The sequence below is a fragment of the Grampus griseus genome, assembly GCF_964374135.1.
Source record: "Grampus griseus genome assembly, chromosome: 1".
NCBI lineage: Eukaryota > Metazoa > Chordata > Mammalia > Artiodactyla > Delphinidae > Grampus > Grampus griseus.
Genome location: NC_139017.1, coordinates 49,724,440 through 49,747,549, shown reverse-complemented (window position 1 = coordinate 49,747,549; position 23,110 = coordinate 49,724,440). Strand labels below are relative to the sequence as shown.

Sequence of the window (23,110 nt, the reverse complement as noted above, 5' to 3'; positions counted from 1 at the left end):
AGGAAGTTTTATTCTCTCTTCTCTCTATACCATTTAACTCAGAGACAAGAAGAAAATGGAAGAAAAAAATACCAAGAAGAAGGGAAGGTGCTGGAGAATTCTGGCTTCCTGGGATCAGCTAACAGAAGGAACACTCTCTGTGGTCCTTCGAGATGGAAATTGGGAAGATGCTCAGAGCTTCAGAGCTTTTGTCCCTTCACTTGAGGTGGGTGTGATATAATTGACAGCTATAGGTCCCAGCGGTTTGACCCTGCACCCAGGATGGGGTCCTGTCATTCCTGCCTGTCCTGTGGAGGTTCTCTACCTGCCCTTTCAGTACTCTGAACTCTGCCTTGACATGAAGTTTTTACTTAGTATTAGATCGAATTTTCTTTGGCTTCTATCCAGATTGCCAATTTCTGCTTCAACTGCAGAATGTTTTAAGTTTCATGCTTTCTGGGCCAACCTCTTAGGTATTGAACAGAGAGGAATTGAGTACTTCACACATCCACATAAACACACACTGATAATTATTACAAAGAACATCCTGCTTTTGTACCACAATTCTGCAGCGACTTGCCAAGGCAGTGTGAGTAAAGGAATCCTCCTAGGGGTCTAGGGTGCAGCTTAATTAAACTACTACAATCAAGGATAAAGTTGTTTTATCTTAGAAATGCATACAAATTCTACATTTTACTCCTCGGCATCAATGTATTTACATTTACATTTAATATTTTATTACATTTACATTTAATTACATTTTATTACATTTACATTTAATATTACATTTAACATGTATTTACATTTAATATTTTTAACTTAATAATCATTGCGTAATATTGATATTCCAGAAAGTTGGCAAGTGTGACTTTTCATATTATTTGTGTACTTCCAGGGTATGCATGATCCAATCTGAGCTTTCTTTGGTTACGTTTTAGTATGGAATAATTGTTGCCTGAATTGGATTGAGACGCTTCCCAAGATTTCTTGCAGCAACATACTCACTTCTGTGCTAGTCGATGCTTTCATTGTGTTTTATTTATTTATTAAATTATTTTGTATAGCTGTAATTTATATTCACTTAGAAACAAAAATGTTTTAGTTAAAAGCTATCTTGTTAGTGTTTATACTATACATACTCAGTTCCTCTGTAGAGACTGGCAACCTTTTTCTGTGAAGGGCCAAATAGAAAACATTTTTGGCTTCACAGGACATTCAGTCTGTATCAAAACTAGTCAGTTCTGCAGTTGTAGCATGAAAGCAGCTCTAAACAATGAATAAATGGGCTTGGTATGGATATGTTTCAATAACATTTTATTTACAAAACAGGTAGTGGGTAGGATTTGGCTCTAGTTTGCTGATCCCTACTTCTAACCTATAGACATTGACTGTTTACAAAAACTTTCCCACATATTCAGCCACAAAAAATTAACAAAAAAAATGAACACCCAAACAATGGGAATTTTAAAATACTCTCTTAAGTAATTCCTGGGTCAAAGAGGAAATCAAAATTACAATGCAAAATATTTAGAAAATCATGGTAGTAAGAATAGTAAATGGCAAAACCTATGAGGGGTAGCCAAAGCCATACTCAGAGTAAAGTTTGTGAACTTGAAGTTTATCCTGAAATAAATAGAAATATAAACTAAATGTACTAAGTGTTCTCCTGAAGATGTTAGCAAATGAACAATAGAACAAACCCAAGGAAAGTAGGAATTAATAAAGATAAAAGCAGACATTTATTAATTAGAAAACAAATGGTAAAAACGCAGTTGTTACTTTTGACAAAATGCAAGAGAGTAGAAAATCTACTATCCAATTGAAAACAAAAATGAATAAACAAATATAAAACATTAGGAATGAGAACGAAAGCCTAGCCACAAATATAGAAGAAATGTTAAGATTTACAAAAATATGCTTCATACAATAAACTTGAAAATTTGCATTACATAATTTTCTAAGAAAATAGAAACAATTAAAATTACCTCAGAAAAAGGTAAAAAGTAACAAGCCAAAACTCATGGAAGTTTCAATACTACACAGACTATCTGTAGGCAGGAGATCACCAAGGAAACAGAAAACTTGAACAACACTATAAGCCCATTAGACCTAATGGACAGCTGTAGAGCACTATACTGAACAAAAGCAGAATACACATTCTTTTCAAGGGCACATAGGATATCTCCTGGATAGACCACATGCTAAGTCATAAAACAAGACTCAGTAAATTCAAAAAGATCAAAGTCATACAAAATATGCTCTCTGACCAAAGTGGTATTGAATTGGAAATCAATAACAGATGGACAGAGGAAGAAATTAAATGACACATTCTTAAGAAAATAATCCACAGGTCAAAGAAGAAATCACAAGGGAAATTAGAAAACACTTTAAGATGGATGAAAATGAAAACACAACATGCCAAAACATAGGCTGCAGCTAAAGTAGTACTTAGAGGGAAATTTATAACTGTAAACACCTATATTAAAAAAGAATAACTTCAAATCAATAACCTAACCTTCCACTTTAAGAAACTAAAAATTAAAAAAGTTGAAGAAAGGAAAAAATAAATATCAGAGTAGAAATAAATGAAATACGTAAACAAATGAGATGTAATTAAACTTAAAACCTTTTGCACAACAAAGGAAACCATAAACAAAACCAAAAGACAACCCACCGAATGGGAGAAAATACTTGTAAATGATGTGACCGACAAGGGATTAATCTCCAAAATATACAAACAGCTCATGCAGCTCAATATAAAGAAAAAAAAAACCCAATTAAAAACTGGGCAGAAGGGGCTTCCCTGGTGGTGCAGTGATTGAGAATCCGTCTGCCAATGCAGGGGACACGGGTTTGATCCCTGGTCCTGGAAGATCCCACATGCCACGGAATAACCAAGCCCGTGGGCCACAACTACTGAACCTGTGCTCTAGAGCCCATGAGCCACAAATACTGAGCCCACGTGCCACCACTACTGAAGCCTGCGCGCCTAGAGCCCCTGCTCCGCAATGAGAAGCCACCACAATGAGAAGTCTGCGTACTGCAATGAAGAGTAGCCCCCACTCGCTGCAACTAGAGAAAGCCTGCGTACAGCAGCGAAGACCCAAAACAGCCAAAAAATAAATAAATAAAATGAATAAATTAAAAAAAAACTGGGCAGAAGATCTAAATAGACATTTCTCCAAAGAAGACATACAGATGGCCAAAAAGCACATGAAAAGATTCTCAACATCGCTAACAATTAGAGAAATGTAAATCAAAACTACAATGAGGTATCACCTTACACTGGTCAGATGGCCATCATCAAAAAGTCTACAAACAATAAAGGAGAGGGTGTGGAGAAAAGGGAACCCTCCTACACTGTTGGTGGGAATGTAAATTGGTACAGCCATTATGGAGAAGAGTATGGAGGTTCCTTAAAAAACTAAAAACAGAGCTACCATTTGATCCAGCAATTCCACTCCTGGGCATATATTTGAAGAAAACCATAATTTTAAAAGATACATGCACCGCAATGTTCATTGCAGCACTATTTCCAATAGCCAAGACATGGAAGCAACCTAAATGTCCATCGACAGAAGAACGGATAAAGAAGACGTGGTACATATATACAATGGAATATTACTCAGCAATAAAAAAGAATGAAATAATACCATTTGCAGCAACATGGATGGACATAGAGGTTATCATACTAAGTGAAGTAAGTCAGAGAAAGACAAATATCATGTGATATCACTTATATGTGGAATCTAAAAAAATGCTGCAAGTGAACTTATTTACAGAACAGAAACTGACTCGCAGGCTTAGAGGGCAGACTTGTAGACGCCAAGGGGGAAAGGTGGTAGGGAGGGATGAATTGGGAGGTTGGAATTGACGTATATGTAAAACAGATAATCAACAACGACCTGCTGTACAGCACAGGGAACTATACTCAATGCTCTGTAATAGCCTATGTGGGAAAAGAATCTAAAAAAGAAGAAATATATGAATATGTATAACTAAATCACTTTGCTGTACACCTGAAACTAACACAATATTGTGACTCAACTATACTCCAATATAAAATTTAAAAATTTTTTAAAATAAATGAAATAGAAAAACAATAGAGAAAATCAATAAAAAGTTGGTTCTTTGAAGAAAACCAACACAAGTGACAAATCTTTAGCTAGACTGAGCAAGACAAAAAAAAAGAAAAAGAAAAAAGACAGAAATTACTAAAGTCAAGAATGAAAAAGGAGACATCATTACCAACCTTCCAAAAATACAGAGGGTTGTGAGGGAATACTATGAAAAACTATATGTATAAATATAAATGGGTATGTATGAACTATTGAATAAGAAAGACTTTTCAAAGCAGAAACTATAAAGAAAAAGACTGAAAAATTTGTATGAAAACATAAAACTTCTATATATCTGGAAAATAGCATTAATAAAACTATAACAAAGGAAATGATTTACAAGACATACGAGTCAAAGTGCATAATAACTAAAGAGTGTATATAAATTAGTCAAAAGATAAACATCCCAAAATAAAAAGATGAGTGATGCAATTTATAAACTATGACAATACCAACAGTCGATAAAAACATACCGAAAAAAAGTCAAATTCAGCAGTAATAATAAAAATAAAGCAAAACGATGAGATAACATTTTATTATGTGATTTTGGGTAAGTTACTGATACTTTCTATACTTTATTCTTTGAAATTTAATTTTTATTTTTTATCAGACTAATGCATGTGTGTTGTTTTACATGTATGTCATTTTTCAAGTTAAATAAAACAATAAAGATAATAACAAAAATCAGCAGCCACCTGCCTCTGCTCTCCTCACTGTGGATTTCTGCCTTCTCTGGGCAGCCACCCTCAGCTGTTTCTTCTAGCAAATAGGACATGCGGCCCTGAGGTATGTGATGAGTAAAGGAATAAATAGTCACTGCTTGAGAGGGCTGCCACTGAAGCCGTGTCCTGAATGAAGGTTTCTTTTAAGGCTAGGCAAGGATGGCAGCACCCAGAGAAGAGGGTGGATCTGCAAGGACGTGTAAGCTGTAAGCTGTTCCTGCAAAAGGAGGGTGTGCAGGTGTAGCCAGGAAGTACAGAGCTTCCTGGAGATAATGCGCAGAGAACCGGTGGCCAGAGTGACTGACTCGTGAGCATTATCAGATGAAAGAGGGAATCGAAGGTGTTGGGGTTTTAGTTTCCAGTCTTTTTTTTTTTTTTTTGTGGTACGCGGGCCTCTCACTGTGTGGTCTCTCCCGTTGCGGAGCACAGGCTCTGGACGCGCACGCTCAGCGGCCATGGCTCACGGGCCCAGCCGTTCCGCGGCATGTGCGATCTTCCCGGACCGGGGCACGAACCCGCGTCCCCTGCATCAGCAGGCGGACTCCCAACCACTGCGCCACCAGGGAAGCCCCTCGGGAAGCCCCTCCAGTCTCTTTGAGAGCAGTGGATAAAGCATAGCCTGGGACTAGAAGGTTGGTCTCACTTGGTTGGGCTGATGGAGGACCTAAACACGGCAGACTCACACGAGCTCTTAGTAAGGCATTAGCCCAGCACATGGCAGCAGGAAGCATTTGTTAATGTTAGCTATAATGAGCGTTCAAATTATTTTATCAGCAAAAGTGCGTGTATTTAATAATACCAAGCATAGGTGGGAGTGTGAGAGCTAGGTACTGTTGCTGATACTGAATTAATACAAATTTTCTAGAAGGCAACTTGGCAATATATTACAAAGAGGTTTTGGGTTTTGCTTTTTAGGTATGTATGCATTGAGGTAGTAACTTCATAGGAATTTATTCTAAAGAAACAACTAGATAGATACACAACCAGGTGTGTATAAGGTGATTCATTTCAATGTCGTTTATAATAGGAAAAGCCAGAAAACATAACTAACTAATCAACGATAGAAATCGGTAAAATGAGTCCCAGACCAAAGATAGAAATACTATAAAGTTATTAGAAATGTCTTATATGGGAAAACTATTAAGTGAAAATTAAGTTTAAAAGTAGTCTGTATAATGTGATCTCAAATATATAAAGTACATATTCATACATGTATAGAAAAATATCAAGAGTGATTATCTCCAGGTGGTATGATTTTTTATGTATGTTTTTCTGTATGTTACAGATTTGCTTCACTGAAATTTTCTTTTCTATTTTTTCTTTTTTTGGTTATGGAGGGAAAAAACCTCAATAATGTTGTTGAAAAAAGTATAAAGGTCTGTGTCACTCAAGTTTACGCTTCATTATCTACTCTTTTAATTCTTTAATTTATTCTCTAATCGATCAATGAGTATAGTTTTGTCTTTTCCAATCCGGAAACTGTATGTCTTACAGAAAACACTTTTGACATGGAGGAGTTTCCTATTATTCTCAATGTTTCTTTCAGACCAGAGCAATTAACCCCCCTTTAAACAGTGCCTCTACTCTAGTGACAGCAGAAGTCTGCCAAAGTCACTAAACTCACCAATGTCCTGTAGCCCCCCATAATTCCATAGTGGAAATACTGATTGTCTGTAATAGATGCAGATCTCTTTTACTGGCACTGTGAAGAGGGTATTTCTGCTTCAGAAGGGCATTAACAGGGGCTCCATTTCTCTTCTGTCTTTTTCAGAGTATCTAGAACATAACGTATCAGCAACTTAATTAAGAAAGCTGATAGTGGCATTACTAACAAAGGCCATTCTCACTTTACCCGAATATTCTCAAGCAGTAGGTCTTAATAATGTTTGTGGTGTGAACAAACAAATCTGAGGAAGCACATCGGATACCTACAGCAAACTCAAAGCCAAATGAGAAAATTGTTCCAGAAAATAACAGTTGCTCTCAGATCAAATATATCTCCCCAGAGGAAAAAGGAACAAACATAGAAAATAACTCCAGACATGATCAGGACATCCAACTGAGGAAACATCAATATATAGACCATTCAATTAAAAATTATCTGCCCAGGGTTTGTTATGATATCCGTCTTTGATTTGGAGGTCTGGAAATGATAGATAAAATAAATTAGGAGAATCCGAACAGCCGTTGGGCTTCCAAAATCCTATGCCATACCTGTTAGAGCATTTTGTAATTGGGAAGTCAAGTAAAGTATGGGAGACAGTGTTGGCTTAAGAGTCAAGCAGAAATGTGTTTTAAGGCCAGTTTTGGCAATCTAGATGTGTGAGCTTAGGCAAGTAACTGAATTTCTCTAAATCTACTTCATCTGTAAAATGGGTGTAGATTATCTACCTCATAGGATTGATGTGAATATGAGTAAAAGAATTTATAAAAAATGTCTGGTATAGGTCCTGTAGACACTCCACCAATGGTGGCACTGAACATTATTGGTAACATTCTGAAACCAACACACAACACCATATAGAGAAGCAAAACAGACTTTGATAAACAGAAATGATCAAGTGCTTTAAAGAGGCATCCAGTTCTTCACTGGAGAAAATAACAGAACACTTTAGTTTAAGACTAATCATGGGGCTAGCCCACTGAGTGACCATGTGATGTAGCAATATCTAATCAAATGGACATTTACTTGTTTATGGGAATCTTGAGTTAAACTCTTCCATATTAAAGTACACACTCAGAATGTGGCCAAAAGATATCACCACCCCAGAAAAAGGCTTGGGGAAAAAAATGTATTGTCTAGAAATTTTAAAGATACTCTTGAGGAAAACCAGAATTTCATTTAATGAGGAAATTTTAAAAATCACCCCAAGGAAATTGATAATTTTCTAGAAAGTTCCTAGTGGCTAGAGAGTTGGTATGGAAGTGAAAAAATGTGGAAGGTCATATTGCTGACACCTAATGTTAAAAAAAGTCTACGATGTTGTAATAGACACATTTTATTATTACTTTTTATCAAAAATTTGAAATGCCTTCACATCTTGCTTTGGGTCTAGAACAAAAATCTATCAAGGTGCACAGGAGAGAAATCATGGGATCCAGGGTTAGGGTTATAAGATAGGTCCCCTACTCTGTCTTTCCTAGTTGACTGACCTTGAGGGATTTATTTAACTCCTACAGCTGTTTTTCCATCTGTAAAATGGTGATTAAAATGCCTATCTTTGGCTGTTGCTTCATCACTGAGCTTCTGTGGAGTCACACATGCTGAGATATACTGGCTGTAGTTTACATAAAGTTCTCAGTGAGTCCTGAAAACCTAGATGGAGTCATCTCAAAGATGAGTTGGGAGATTTTGTGGTAATATGGGAGGAGAGTTTGGGGTACAACCAATACAGCTAAGTCCTTGGGGAAGTCTAGGGGGAAATTTCTGAAAATTGACTTAAAACTTCAGACTTGGGGAAACATAATTTTATTTAACAACAAAAAAGATAAAAGTGTAATGTCTGATGCCATTTTTATTCTAAAATTTTCTTGATCGTTTCTTAACTTCATCATAATGAAATAAACACAGCACGACAGTCATCTTATGTAGATAGATGCACAAGTTAATGAAATGGCATTTTCTGGGCTGAAGGGAAGGATATTTTGAATGTTTCCATGGAATTAAATTGATCTGTTCACATGTTTCCATGGTAAGAACTGCTGGCTTTGCCAGGTATGTTGGACACACTTGGGGGTATTGTGGGAATCTGGTGGCCAACCCAGTCACAGTCATATGGCATTCATCTGGACAGAACTCAGCTTTTTTTGTATAGTTAATTTACAATGTTGTGTTGGTTTCAAGTGTACAGGAAAGTTGGACAGAACTCAGTCTTAAAGCTGAGATTTCGAACCCTCCTACACTATTGGTGGGAATGTAAATTGGTACAGCCACTATGGAGAACAGTATGGAGGTTCCTTAAAAAACTAAAAATAGAACTACCATACGACCCAGCAATCCCACTCCTGGGCATATACCCTGAGAAAACCATAATTCGAAAACATACGTGTACTCCAGTGTTCACTGCAGCACTAGTTACAATAGCCAGGACATGGAAGCACTCTAAATGTCCATCAACAGAGGAATGGATAAAGAGGACATGGTACATATATACTATGGAATATTACTCAGCCATAAAAAAGAACAAAATAATGCCATTTGCAGCAACATGAATGGGCCTAGAGATTGTCATACTGAATGAAGTAAGTCAGACACAGAAATACAAATATCATATGATATCGCTTATATGTGGAAAAAGGGTACAAATGAACTTATTTACAAAACAGAAGTGGAGTCACAGATGTAGAAAACAAACTATGATTACCAAGGGATGGGGGGGATAAATTGGGAGATTGGGATTGACATATACACACTACTATATATAAAATAGATAATTAGGACTTCCCTGGTGGTGCAGTGGTTGAGAGTCCGTCTGCCGATGCAGGGGACACAGGTTCGTGCCCCGGTCTGGGAAGATCCCACATGCCGCGGAGCGGCTGGGCCCGTGAGCCATGGCCGCTGAGCCTGCGCGTCCGGAGCCTGTGTTCCGCAACGGGAGAGGCCACAACAGTGAGAGGCCCACGTACCGAAAAAAAAAAAAAAAAAGATAATTAATAAGAACCTGCTGTATAGCACAGGGAACTCTATTCAATACTCTATGATGGCCTAAATGGGAAAAGAATCCAAAAAAAAAAAAAAGAGTGGATATATGTATATGTATAACTGATTCACTTTGCTGTACACCTGAAACTAACACAGCATTGTAAATCAAATATACCCCAATAAAAAAAAGACTGTAGACTCTTAAAAAAAAAAAAAAGCTGAGATTTCATTGAGGGTCAGGCCTACAAGGCCAGGTTTACAGTGCCTAGTTTATATAGTTTACTGATATGGGGCGGTGAAAATATTTTATAATAGTAAACCCAATTTAAAAAATCATCCAGTTTGCAATCATACTGAAAAAAATATTTTTGTGTCCAGGAAACATTATGACCTAAAATTCCACAATTTTCATCATCAAATAAAAAGCCTTGATCGGCTCGGCTGAACTGCTGAAACACACAGACTTTTAAAAAAAGGAAAATGTTTTTGTAGTGGAGTGCCAGTAGGTCGAAAGTGAGCTGTGCTCCATCTTGTAATTCACTGCAGCGTGTGCAGAGATGTGTGTATCTTAAGAGGCGTAAAACAACGGAGAAGAAAGGCAGGAAGGAGGTCCTCTTCTTGATTTGCAAAAGCCCTCATGTTGCCTTTGTTTTTCTACTGACACAATTTATAGGCTCCTGGACCTTTTGATATTCCTCCATCAAAACTTTCTTAGTGTCTGTCTCACTTCAAAGGGACACTAGCTAGTCCATGCCACTGAGTTACCCCTAATTCACAGACATTTTAACTGTAGCTGGTGCTTTAATTCAAAGGAAAGAGTCTAATGCTGGGATTTCAAGCCAAAGTAGCCTCTGGGCTCTAAGTGCCTTTTGTTAAACAATCTGCTAGACTGTATTCAAACTCTTCAGAGAAAGACATCGTGTTTCATGCATCTTTGCATTTCCAGCACCCAGAACAATTCTTGTCCCCTAGTAAGAACTCCATATATGCTTGTTGAATGAAAGAAGGAATGAATGAATGAAACCAACAAGGGAGATCTTTTATAGCAGGTCCCAATTATTGTTGATTAATAAATATAATGTTTGTCTACTGAATAGGTCTAGTATTAAACCTCTTTGGCTGAATTTTGGTCATATTGTTGATCCCAAGTTTGGGTGCCTCACGCACAGTGAGGCCAAACAAACTGAAACATCGGAGTTTGGAGCAGAGAAAGATTTATTGCAAGGGTCAAGCAAGAAGAATGGGCAGCCCCTGCTCAAAAAGCCCAAAATTCCTGATGGTTTTCAGGGAAGAGTTTTTATAGGCAACATTTGGGGGAGAAAGACTGCAGGGTGTGTGACCTTCCTCTGATTGGTTGGTGGTGAGGTAACAGGGTCAAATCTTCAGCCATCTGACCCCAACCAATCTGGGGGTCCAAGTACTTGTGCTCAGCCTGAAGTTACCATCCTCCACCTGGGTGGGTAGCCTTAGTTCCAGTAGAAGAACTCAGAGATATATTGTTACATATACCCCTTCAGGAGGAACCAGGACCCTGCTCTGTGCTGCACTGTTGTTTCCTGAATGCTCCTTTGTTTCTGCATTCCCTCTCTTTCCTAATTAGTAACTGTCTGAATCTGCCCTTTGGAATTCAGAGAAGGTCTAGGAGGCGGAAGACTTTTTCCTACAAACAAGAAACCGGGGACACGGAAAGGCTTTGTATCCTCAGGGTCCTGCTCAGTTTCAATCCTCCCTTTTCTGGTAATCTTCAATCTGGAGGGGAACAGGTGTTGGAATCATAAACTCAGCTGAGGAACGTGGTTTTAGGGGAACTCAGTTTCAATAACTGAAATCCTTATTCATCTTGACTCCACTGCTATCAAAGAGGGAGCATGTTTCTTCTGTTTGAGGGACCGTGAGGATGAGTGATTTGCCTAATATCTCTGTCTCTGTTTCTCTGCCTCTGTCTCTCTTTCCCTCTGTCTCTGCCTCCCTCTCACACACACACACTCCAGCTCTCTGTCATCTCCCCCAGCAGCCTTTGTAATAAATCAAGAGCTCCACAACTGCCTGTGCTGTGCAGCTTTAAAAAGAGAAAGCTGTCTGAAAGACGCACAGATATTGTGACTCCCTGGAATGAAAGCTTCTCTCCCAGGAGTCGGAAGAGAGTGCGTGTGGAAATCTCAGCCTCTTTGAACATCCCATCCTTTAAGTAAAGCTCCTATTTAAGAGTGGTCCCTGGGGGTTCTGGGCTTGTCATCTTCCTGGCACTCTTTCGCACTGGACTGATTATTAGTGAGACAGCTAACACGCAGGATGGAGGAAGGCCAGCCCGAGCATGGGCTTTGTTCAGGGACTGCATCTTCTGGATGGCCAATCTGTCAGCAGCCTGCAGTCAGATTTCTCTGCAATTGCGGGTTTAATCCCTCCCTGGGCATAGATCTTTTTAAAAGCAAAATGGTGTGGTAGAAAAAAGTAGCTTTAAGATCAGACATATCTAGGTTCAAATCCCTGCTTCCCTACTTACATTGTGATTCTGAGCACATCACTTAATCCCTCTCAGTCTGACTTTTCCTATCTGTAAAATGGGGATATTAACACTGGCTTTGCAGAATTGTTACATCTGCCAGCAGGCTAAATGGAATGTGGCTGAGAGGTGGTCAGCAGGCTTTCCAAATGGGATTCCGTAAGGAGGAGCAACAGAACTCTGGGGCCTCTCTTGGTCTGTGCTCTCCGGGACCACTGGAGTGGGAGCAGGAAGCCATCGCGTTGCTTCCTGTTGGAGCGCTTGTTTGCACGGTCTTCTAGTTTGAGATATGCTAATAAGGCAATGATCCATTTAAGCCACAGGGTCTCAACGTCCAGCAAATGGCAGTGAGTCATGCCTGCTGTCTGCCCTTTTGCCTGTTACAGGGGCCTTCCTTGTTCTGTGTTCCTTTGAGGAATGCCTGCTTCTCTCCAAACAGCTCTTAGCAGCCCCATGTGAACGGGGACAGAGCAGGCTGGTGGCAGCTGGCACAGAGCGGAGGCCAGGAGCAGTTATTACTCTGATGGCTTTCGTTTCCCCTCCCAGCCCCTCCTCCCCAGTAGTCCCTGCTCTGCCTTGGAAAGCATGGACATTTGTCAAAACTGGGCTCTGCTGAAGCACCTGCAGAGTTACTGCGGCTTGGAGAGAAATGCTTCCAGCAACTCCGGTCCAGCAGTCAATGTTGGTGAAGAGGGGTTGCTCTCCCAAGCAGCTGGCTGAACTGCTGTGCTTCCCACAGACACCTGGAATTCCCTCCAACCCTCAGTATCCCGTGACATTCTCTCTCCCATCACCCGCTAAGCATCTTGCCCACTCATTAGAGGGGAAAAAAAGAGGAAAGGAAAAGTATCAGTAAACAGAAACAAACTGACTCTCTGGGTCCCAAAAATGATCCATGCTGAATCATTAATTCACTAGCCAATCACTAATTCCATGCTTTTAAAACAAAATTGATTTCAAGACTAACAATCCAGTAGAAGATGTAAAAGATGTTTATTGAGCAATTATTATGCACTAGGCACTGTCCTGAGTACTTTGCAGATGTCACCCACCCTTCAAGGTGTGTGGGCTCTGAAATCAGACTGTCTTAATTTGAATTTTGTCTTTGGCATAGAGTAACCATGTGGCCTTGGCTAATTTATTATTTCACCTCTCTAAGCCTCAGTGTCCCTAACAGTTTCTTTGAAACATCAGAGAGATGTTTCCCTAATCACCCCATCTGAAGTAACACCCCGCTCCCCACCTCCATCTTTCAGAGCACTATTGTTTTTAGCCACAATAAATGTTTGTTGAGAGTCCCCTTTCTCCTAGGCTTGGCTTCTAGTGCTGGGGACACAACAGGGAACAACTACCCCATGGAGCTTACACTCTAGTAGGGAGAGACTGACATATAAGCAAAATAAATATGTAAGTAATATTCTAAATTCCTTTTTTTACCATCTATCTCTCGCAATAAAATTATTAGCTCCTTGAGGGCAAATTCTCATCTGTCTTGACTTCTGCTGAATTCCCAGTGGCTAGCATAGTGTTTAGCACATCGTATGTTTAAAATAATGAAGTAAATAAGGTTAAAAATTTGAAGAAAATAAAGTAGATAATCTATGTCTGAAGCTCTTAGCATAGAGCCTGGAATATGGTAAAAATTTAATAAGTTGGTTATTTTTCAATTAGATTCCAAAGCTGTGTTCTTAAGCATTTTACCACATTGTGTCTGTTATAATAATAACTATAACAATAATAACGTGTTATTGTAGACTTACATATATCAAATTACAATTTACTTATTAAATTCTACTGGATGCCGTGAACTGCCTAGGCATATTAAAATAATATGTAATTATAACTCCACAATAATCCTAAAAGGTAGACATTCTTTTTTTTTTTTTTTTTTTTTTGGTGCGGTACACGGGCCTCTCACTGACGCAGCCTCTCCCGTTGCGGAGCACAGGCTCCGGACGCGCAGGCTCAGCGGCCATGGCTCATGGGCCCAGCCACTCCGCGGCATGTAGGATCTTCCCGGACCGGGGCACGTGCCCGTGTCCCCTGCATCAGCAGGCGGACTCTCAACCACTGCGCCACCAGGGGAAGCCCTGACATTCTTAACCTTATGTACCAAATTCCTATAATAAAAGGCAGACTGTGGTAAGTGCCAAAGACAGTTGCAAACAAAATGCTGTGTGATTACAGAGGAGGAAGAAACTTATGCGTCCAGGGTGGCTAAAAGAGGTTTGATAGAGGAGAACCTCGGAGGGTGGGTTGTCTAAGCATGGAGAGGGCAGTGGGGGAGCCCGAGGCAGAGGGGAAAGCCTGAGAAAGGGCACAGAGGAATGTACGAAATGGAGTGCTCTTCCCACAGAGGTGGAAGGTGTGGTACATGAAGGGAATGATGGATAGGGCTGGAAGTGGAGGGGAAGGCGGCCCTTGAATACCAAGGGAAGAAATTTTAACTTCATTTCATAGGCAATAGGGAGCCATTAAAATTTTTAAGCAGAAGAATATAAAGAACCAGAACTGTGAACCTGAAGATTAATTGGGTTCTAGACTAGATGGAGAGGAAATGAGGCTGCAATCGCCAGGTGCTGAATAAGAGTCCCGGTTTGGAAAGGTGGTGGTGATAATGGAATGAAGAAAGCAAATGCAAAAAGCAGAATCACCTGGCTGAGGGACGAGGGAAAGGAGGTGTCAAAGCTGGCTGTGAGCTTTCAAGATTCAGTGGTTGGTGTTCTTCCGATATACCTAGCAGGCTACTAAGCTTGGACCCAGGTGCCTTGATAGTTCTCTAACCTGGGCAATTTTTCAAAAATCCTTTCTCATGAGGGACTTAGGACCCTCTCTTACTTGAGATTGTCTCTATCTTCCATTACTTCAGGTAGCATGCTCTCGATAGCATAGTGCCCTGGGGCAGTGTTGGTACAAGACTGGCATTCAAGAAATGTTTATCAAACTGAGCTAAATTGAATTGAATTATTGGTTGTGGCCACTTGTCAGAGTTGCCACCAAAGCTGAATCCAGCTTCTGCCTCCAGGAACTTAGAGACACGTGAAGCTGAACCAAGTGGATCTGCCACCCGCTCTGAGACACCACATCCACCCAGGATCCAGGTGACTGAATGGCTGGCGGTGGGGAGGCTCAGCTGCTGCAGCAGCTGATCTGCGTGCACAGATGCTCACAGATGCTAGCTGGGGCCACGATGTCCAAAAATGACAGTGGTGGCGTTTGGAAGCTATAAAAATAAAACTGATTACCTTCACATGCACATGGATGTATTTATACTAATTTGGCAGGTATTTGGGCGGGATGGTGTTACTTAAAATACAGATTTTACATGAAATTTCCTCGTGAGTGTGTGTGTGGCGGGGATGGGGAGTTGATTTCTGGTTGGCACCTGAAAGAGATGGCAGGCATCCTGCATAGCGGCAGGAGCTGACGCAGAAAATAGTGCTTTAAAACATACGCCCTGAACCAAAGCTCATAGGAGTAGATGATCCTAAGAGTAGGTAGAAATGTGCATTCAAGATTCTTCTCACAAAGGCAACCCTGTTTGGCATGTTTTAGGCAGGTTGTGGCAAGAAGTTATTTCACTGTCATTGGTTAATAACACCAGGGATAAAGGTTTCAGGGAGTCCAGAGAAATTCATATGCCCTCTTCTGGTAATATTCCAATCACTAAAAGCAGAGTCTTTGTAACCCAGTGTCAACAATATACCACACGATAACTGGTGCCCTGGCTTGAAATTTTGCCCCTGTTATTGCGTATCTTCTGTCTGCCTTGTCAGATCCATGGTCCATCCTTCCCCACCCTCCTCTGTGACCTACATGGACTGCAGGCACCAGCTCCCTTCCCTCTGGGTTGTTTCTGGGGATGGCCGGGTGGCGGCAGGAGGCTGGAGGCTGAAGTTCTCTGGCTCCTTTCCTATGGGGTCCTGTCAGCCTGGCTCCCTAGACCAAAGGTCTCAGCTTTTGTGAGACTGACCCCTCTGCACAGGCCCCTCTGTCTCTAGGGGTCTAGTAACAGCTCTTGCCTCTTTAGGCCCAGGGATCTAACCCCTAACCCTGGGGTACACACTATACCTCTCCATCCTGCCCACACCTCTGTAAATGGCTCCTTTACGAGATTCCTTTCTGAATTACCTAATCTGGGTGTGTCTCCTGCTTCCTGCGGGGGTGCTTTGGATCCACCTTATTTTTTTTCACAGACTCCATGACTTCATTTCCCCTCTAGGGCCTCACCTTGGAGGTTAAAAAAAATGTGTTCTCTCTCTCTTACTACCAACCTCCGCATCCTGTGCAGGATTTCCACTCTTGTGGGGCCCCTTTCTGTACACTATTCTGCCCCTATCATGGAAGTCTCTTAGTGAGCTTTTCATATAACTCAGAGGTAGATGAAGGCCATTGATTCAGATCTGTCTCCTCCTTTTCTTTCCTGTAAAACAAAATCACTGACTCTATTAGTTGGTTTTGCATAGCTAAAACCACATTCCAGTCGTTAATTAATTCTTAAGAGTGGATCTTGTGTTCAGTGCACATTGTTCCAGTCATTTAAAACATCATTGGAAAGGCTCTACTGAGATGGCCTTTCCATTTAAATGTATTAACCTCTGTGCTGGTAATTCTCTCTTTGCCCCTCCCAATCCACTTTTTGTTCTCCAGACTACTGGGCTCTCCCACCCGCTGGATTCCAGTTAGGTTTGGCCAATGAAAGTTACTAGCGTGAGATCAATATTTAGGAGGAGAGAGAGGTCGTGGTATTCATTCTCCTCACTCCCCTGCCAGGTTGCCAGGTGGCCCTCCTCCCACGGTTATGGCTCTTGCTGGGCTCTGCAAACAGCTCCGTCACTTTGCCCCCTCAGTCCTAGAGTGGTATCAATATCTCACTATTCTAGTACCTGGGTGCTTTGCTGTTCCTTTTTGATCCCTTAACCCTGCCCATGCCTCTGTAAATAGTTCCTCCATTGAACTCTTGTCAGTTACCACTTTGGGTATCATCTACTGAGATCTTTACTGACACAAGGCCTACCTTTTAATGTCATTCAGAGACTAGAAGGCTGAAGTGCAACCTATCATGCTAGGTTAGGTCTAATTCAGAAGTCATAGTTGGGATCTTAATACTTCAAATCCCAGCTATTCCTTCAAGCTCATTATAACTCATAAAATTTCCACTGATGTGGTTTACCAAGATGTAGTCTGGACTCCAGGAATACGCTGAATTCAGAATCCTGAACTCTCAGGCAGACACCTCCCTGAGCACAGGATCCCGAAGGAGCTATCCTTGGAGACACAGTAAGCAAAAGCCTTTCTCTAGGTCTTGACCCTGACCCCTCTTGGGTTTCCTTCTTTGAGCTAGTCCACATATGGACCATGTGGACCAAGTGTTGCCCTTCTAGCCTATGAGCTCAAGTAAAAGCAGACTAGGTGGTCTCCTTGGTCTGTTTCCACCAGGCTCAAATTCAGGTCTGGAGAACAATGGGGTGACTCTTCAAACCAAGATGCTTCACATGTTTGTTCAACTTCCATTCAGTGGGCTATTAGTTAGGATTGACTAGGAATTTTTTAAAATTTCTTGATATGATTGAGATCAATTTATTTATTTTCCAGTTAGGTTAGAAAAAAAGACATGTGTAGAGAGCTGTGTTAATTGGATCCTTATGTATGGGCACTGGGGGCAGCTGCTCAGCTGGCCTGTCAGTTAATTTGGTCCCTGAACTTGGCTCTCTAAATATTGATGGTCAAATTGCAAGATAATTCAAGGTAAGAAAATCAGGAAAAGAAAAAGAGAGCTGTTGTCCCAGGGATATTCTCAATCCTCTCTCCAGAAGATCAACCTTCTAGAATAGACGCTCAAGTGATTGTGCCTGTATCAGAAACTTCCCTGTAGGGATGAAATGAGAGAGGAAGACTTGAGCTCACCCAGAAGATAAAACGGGCCACAACCAGCCTTTTTGCAGTGGGCCTATGAGGATAGCGCCATCTTGAATGATGAGAATGACTTGTTGAGCATGGAAACTAGGGACTAAGGCTGACTAACGTAAAATGAGCAAAGGAAGAAGCAAAGGGGCAAATGGGACAAAGGCTGAGCAGTGTTTTTTTTAAGGCCTCAGCCTTAAAGGCCTTAAACACTTAAAGCAGTGTTTTTTTTAAAGGCCTCAGCCAATGCAGGGGAGATGAGTTCCATCAGCAACTGAACTTCAGGCTGAAGTGTTAGAGGGAAGGTGAGCAAATTAATTCAGTTAGTTGGACAGCAGCTAATGTTCAGGTCTGGATTTGAGCTCAAGTCTGCTCCTTTTGTCTTAGTATCTTTGTGCTCATTGCAATGTGTAATGTTAACTAATCCACATAGAAAGGATGCATCATCTCCATGTCCCATGAAACTAAGGTTTTAGTGATCACATACAATTCATCCCATTGGTGGATTCCTCCTTATCTCCTGCCCTTCCAACTTTGTCTCATGAATTAGATTTTTTTGACTGATCAAGACGTCTTGGACCCCTGCATGGCATGTGCCTGTTTTCGAATCCTGCAAGATGCTGCAGCTTGAAAGGAACTATAGAAATGAGTCCATCAGTGTTTGAGGTAGGTGCCCAAAATATGCCTCTTGCTTCGGCAATTCAACCTGTGTTTGGAGGGGTGGAAACCCTTGAGAACAAAAGGTAAGGAAATCTCACCAACTTAGCCCATCCAGAGTGCAGGGAAGGATCAAGTTGACTGCCCACTGCATTGTCCAATGATCCTCCAGGGAATGAAGAGCAAGGATGACCACAAGATTTCATAAAGATACATCTCCATCTCCCTGTACTGGGCTTCTTTTCTTGTCTCCCTCATGGTTTGCTTTTTTTTCCTGCCATTCCAGAGGGACTCTCTACCTTTAGCTTGCCACTCTCACCTGTTCTCTCTTTCTTGAGTTCCCTCTGTTACTCTCAAGGGTCCCCCTAGTGTCTTCCCACTGCACTGTATCCTAAACTAAATACTTGGTTATTATTTTTCATAATTAGGTGATAACGGTATTTTCTGGAGACACAGCTTTTGCAGCACAAGGTGAGGCTGGCTCATGGTAACACATCTGTCTTTTAAATTGGGTTTCTGCTAATATCCAAAGAGCTAAAAGTGACCAGAATGAAGAAGAAATATTTGACAACATATCAATTTAATGGAGATCCAAAACATTGAAAAGAAACAACCGGAACTCAGCATTGCTGGGAGAGGTGAGACGTGCCACAGGATAGCTTTCCTGGGCCTCATAATAGAACCTCTACATATAGAACCATGTCACGTATTCACAGCCTCCCTGGATGTAAGCTGGAGTCTCCAACAAACTACAGTGCCTTTGCAAGCTCATCTTTCTAGTCTGTGATGAACAAAATCAAATATATAAGTAAAGCACCAAAGCTTAGAGGACACTGGGCAACAGAAATGGTGTCAGCTTGTCCCTCATTTGGACCTTACATTTATGTCTCTTCTCCTCCTTCTCTGCTTCCTCCCTACACCACATCCAGTGCCCTTCTGCCTGGTACCTCTCATTTCACTTCTGCCCCTCCATATGATCCTCTCCACAACCTTGTCTCTTGATGGGCTGTGGCAATGTATGCCCTGAGCCCTGTGCTAAGCCGTATGGCCTCTCCCTGTGTTCTCAGTCTCTCCCAGATCCACTTTGCCCAGCTTAATCCTCCCTCCTTCTCTGCAGCTTAGTCCTGGTTTCTTCTTGCCGGCGTCTCCAGGCAGCAATGATGGCTTCATCGTCCATTTCTTCCTCCTCCTCCCTGTCAGTGCTTCTCCGATACTGGGACCGCCGCCCTGAAGCAAACCTCCCTTCCTCTCTCTTTTCCGTCCTCTCCTTCTCTCCCTCCTCTTCAGACCTCATGAAGCTCTGGGTGAATTTCCTCTTGGCTCCAAATTCAGAAAAATCTGACTTGGATGACTCTTCCACATCTTCCCAGTCCCTGGGTCTGGCCCAATTCGGACGCTGTGGTTCTGGGGACTCATCCCCTTCAGAGGGCTCAGGGGTCCGGCGGAAAAAGTAGGGCTCTGGGCTTTCCTCTCGGGAGCTTGAGGTCTCACTGAACATGGACCTGGAGAACGTGTGCATCTCTCTGCCCTCCCTGGTGGAGGAAGCAGAGAACCGTGAAGTGCTTCTTACGGAGTTGCCATTGGCCTCATGGTAGGAGGAGGTGTCTTGCTCCTCTGACCGGGATTTGGAGAACTTGTAACTGGAGGACTTAGACTCCGTCTCCCGGAGCAGGGAAGATCTGGTGCACTTCCCCCTGGAGGTTCCAGACCAATCACTTTGGGGAGGAGACTTTTCCTCTGTCCTAAGGCCACTGAGCCACTTATTAATACTGCTCTCCATCTCTTTTCCAGCTCTGCTGCCACTTCCATAACTATCAGAGACAGCCAGGGAGGAGGAGGTGTCTGTTTCGGGTTTCTGGGAATCACTGCGGGAAGAATACCGGAAGCTCCCTATGGCACTGTCAGTGTCCTCATCCCTATCACCCACGTCATCATCCTCATCTTCCTTGACCTTCTTCTTCTTGAAAAGAGAGCTGCGTTTGTTGTCAGAGGCCAGCTTCTCCATTTTGTACTCAGACATCTTCTCCCTCAGCTCTGTTTGCATCTCCTTCTCCTTCCGGCCAAGCTCCTTTAGGTCAACACTGTCAGCAAAGAGGCTACAGATGGGCTTGCTGGTCCCCCTCACTTTGCTTCCAGTACCTTCAGCTCTTGAGCTCCGTGTGATGTGGGTGGACAGCATGGACTGCGTGTCGGAGCTGGGTCTTGCCTGGCTTTGAGGGAGCAGGCAGCCGCCCAGGGAGGAGTTGCTCTGGCCACTAAGCATGGAGACTTGGTCATCCCCCAGGCAGCTGGCTGCTGGTGCCACCTTCATGCTTGCAACAGATGGTGAGCGGGACAACAGCAGCCCTTCATTTTGCTTCTGGGTGAGAGTTTCGCTGACTACGTTGACAATCCAGTTCTGAATGCTGGCAATGGAAATGGTGTCTCCGGGCCCCACTGGCAGGTTAGGTAGAGGTGTGGTGGGGGCGGAGGCCGAGCATCCCCCTGCATTGCTTAGGGCCTGACAGGGATGGGAGCTGTGGCTTTGGGCACTGAGCACCGACCCTGTGTCCCCACCAGCACTGACTGAGGGGGCTGCGGACCAGAATGCAGACAGGGGGATGCTTCCGCTGGCAGCCGAGCTATCTGCCTCCCAGCTTCCCATGGACTGGCTCTCCTCCAGTGTCTGCCTGCTCCTCTCCAGCAGCTCCAGCCTCCGTTGCCTCTTCTTGGCCAAGGCCGAGTCTTCTCCCTTGCTGAGCTCCAGCACCTCCTCCTTGTTCTCACTGCCCACCTTCTGGTGCTTCAGCTTCCAGGCCTGGTAGGCGGATAGGTTGACGTCAGAGAGGTTCTTCTTCTCCCCCTCGGCCTCCTCTGCACGTTGCTCACTGCTGCCGTCTCCTGCCTCCGAGTCTTTCTTGTGAAATCCAAATTGGATTCTCTTGATCTTCCACCTTTCCAGGGCAGTGAGCTTGTCCTTGTTCCTGTGGCAGAAGTTATAGAAGGAGCTGGCCTCAGAGGACACACTCTCCTCGTCATCCTCCCGTGCCCCGCTCCCCACCTCCGGGCTGGCGTCTCCTTCCTCTCTCTTGCTCCTGGAGTGGTACCTCTGCGAAGCCTCCTTCTCAATCTCCAGTAGCCTCTGGTTCCACGTGTCCCAGGTGCTCTCCGTGGACACCGAGTCAGAGCGGCGTCTCCCGCCTCGGTTCAGGCTCGTCTCCAGCTGCTGCTTCAGGACCCGGATGTCGTGGCTGCTCACACTGTCGGAGGTGCTGCTCTCACTCGTCGCGTGCCTCCGTCTTCTGCTCACAAAGGAGCCGTCGTCACCCTCCTCCTCCTCTTCCTCCTCCCTACTCCACTTCCGGTGCCCCTCTGCCTGGTACCTCTCATTTCGGCTCTGCCACTCCCTGACGATTCTCTCCAAATCCTCATTCTCGGGCTCCTGCTCACTCTGGCCGGAGGAGGCTGAGCGCCTGTCGTCCCCGCCCTGGGGGACCTTGCCTGTGGGGAGACCCTGCCCCTTCTTCCACGCCTCGTAGAGTTTCTCCTCCTCTTCTTCATCGATGAGGGTGAGGGGCTTGGAGGCTCGGCTGGCCTCCCCCAAGGAGGAGCTACTCAGGTGACTGGTGGCGTCATCCTCCTCTTCCACGGTGAGGGCGTGCACTCTGGCCCCAACCGTGCTCCCTGCGTCCTCGCCCTCCTCCGCCTCCTCTTCTCCACCCTCCCTGCCGAAGTCCTCTTCTCTCTCCTCCATCAGCTTCTCGTTGAGCTCCCGGAGCTGCTTCAGGAAGCCGTCGTTGGGGTAGATGGCCCGCTTCTTGCGCACGGTCATCAAGGCCTCCAGGATGGTCATATTGTGGAAGATCATCAGGTAGGCGACCACCAGCACTGCTGAGCGGCTGATGCCCATTTCACTGCTGACCAGGACTTTCCCTGAGAAGAAAACACAAGAGATAGTGATGTAACGGCACTTGTATTTTTTTTAAGAGCTGTTTTGATGTGCTGGATTTAATATGTTTCCTTGGCATCTCATATTCATCCATGCTTAAGTCCCATGAGGCACAGGAATCATTGTCCCCATATTACAGATGTCACACAGAGCACTGACACTGCCCTGTGCTTGAGGAAACATTTTCCGCATTTTCTGAACACAGCAGGGAGTGGGGAGTGGGTGGGGAAAAAAGGAACTAACCACTGTCCCCATTCTTGAAACACTGGAGTGCACTTTCTCTCCACCAGACTGAGCATCAGAAGGAGGAAAAATAAAAGAATAGAGAAGAAAAGGAATGAGCCTAGGATGAATGAATCATAGAGAAGTAGAATCTCAGTGCTGGAAAGGACCACAAGTCCCTTGAGAATTCCTTTGACAACTTCCTTGATGCTGGATAACCCATCATCCAGACTCTGCCAGATGCTTCCAGGGACAGAGAGCTCAGTATCTTAGACAGATAGACAGACAGACAGACACACACACACCCTTCTCATTCCATATTTATGTCATTCTAATTTTTTGAAAATTCTTTCACATGTTAGGGCAAAGGATAACTTTCTGTAACAGGCATCCAGTGTTCCTGCTTTGACATACAAAGGTAAATAATAAATATAT

The 23,110-nt window shown here is 43.1% G+C and overlaps 1 protein-coding gene across 2 annotated transcripts in view; it reads right to left on the bottom strand.

The window, feature by feature from the left end:
* Positions 1–19,086: 19,086 nt before the first annotated feature.
* Positions 19,087–23,110, bottom strand: part of STYXL2 (serine/threonine/tyrosine interacting like 2) — a 34,616-nt gene continuing 30,592 nt past the window's right edge. For both annotated transcript variants that reach the window (XM_082649653.1, XM_082649652.1), the window contains exon 6: positions 19,087–22,437. In XM_082649653.1, the coding sequence (XP_082505779.1) occupies positions 19,619–22,437 (2,819 nt within the window). In that variant the 3' untranslated portion in view covers positions 19,087–19,618. The remainder of the gene's footprint in view (positions 22,438–23,110) is intronic.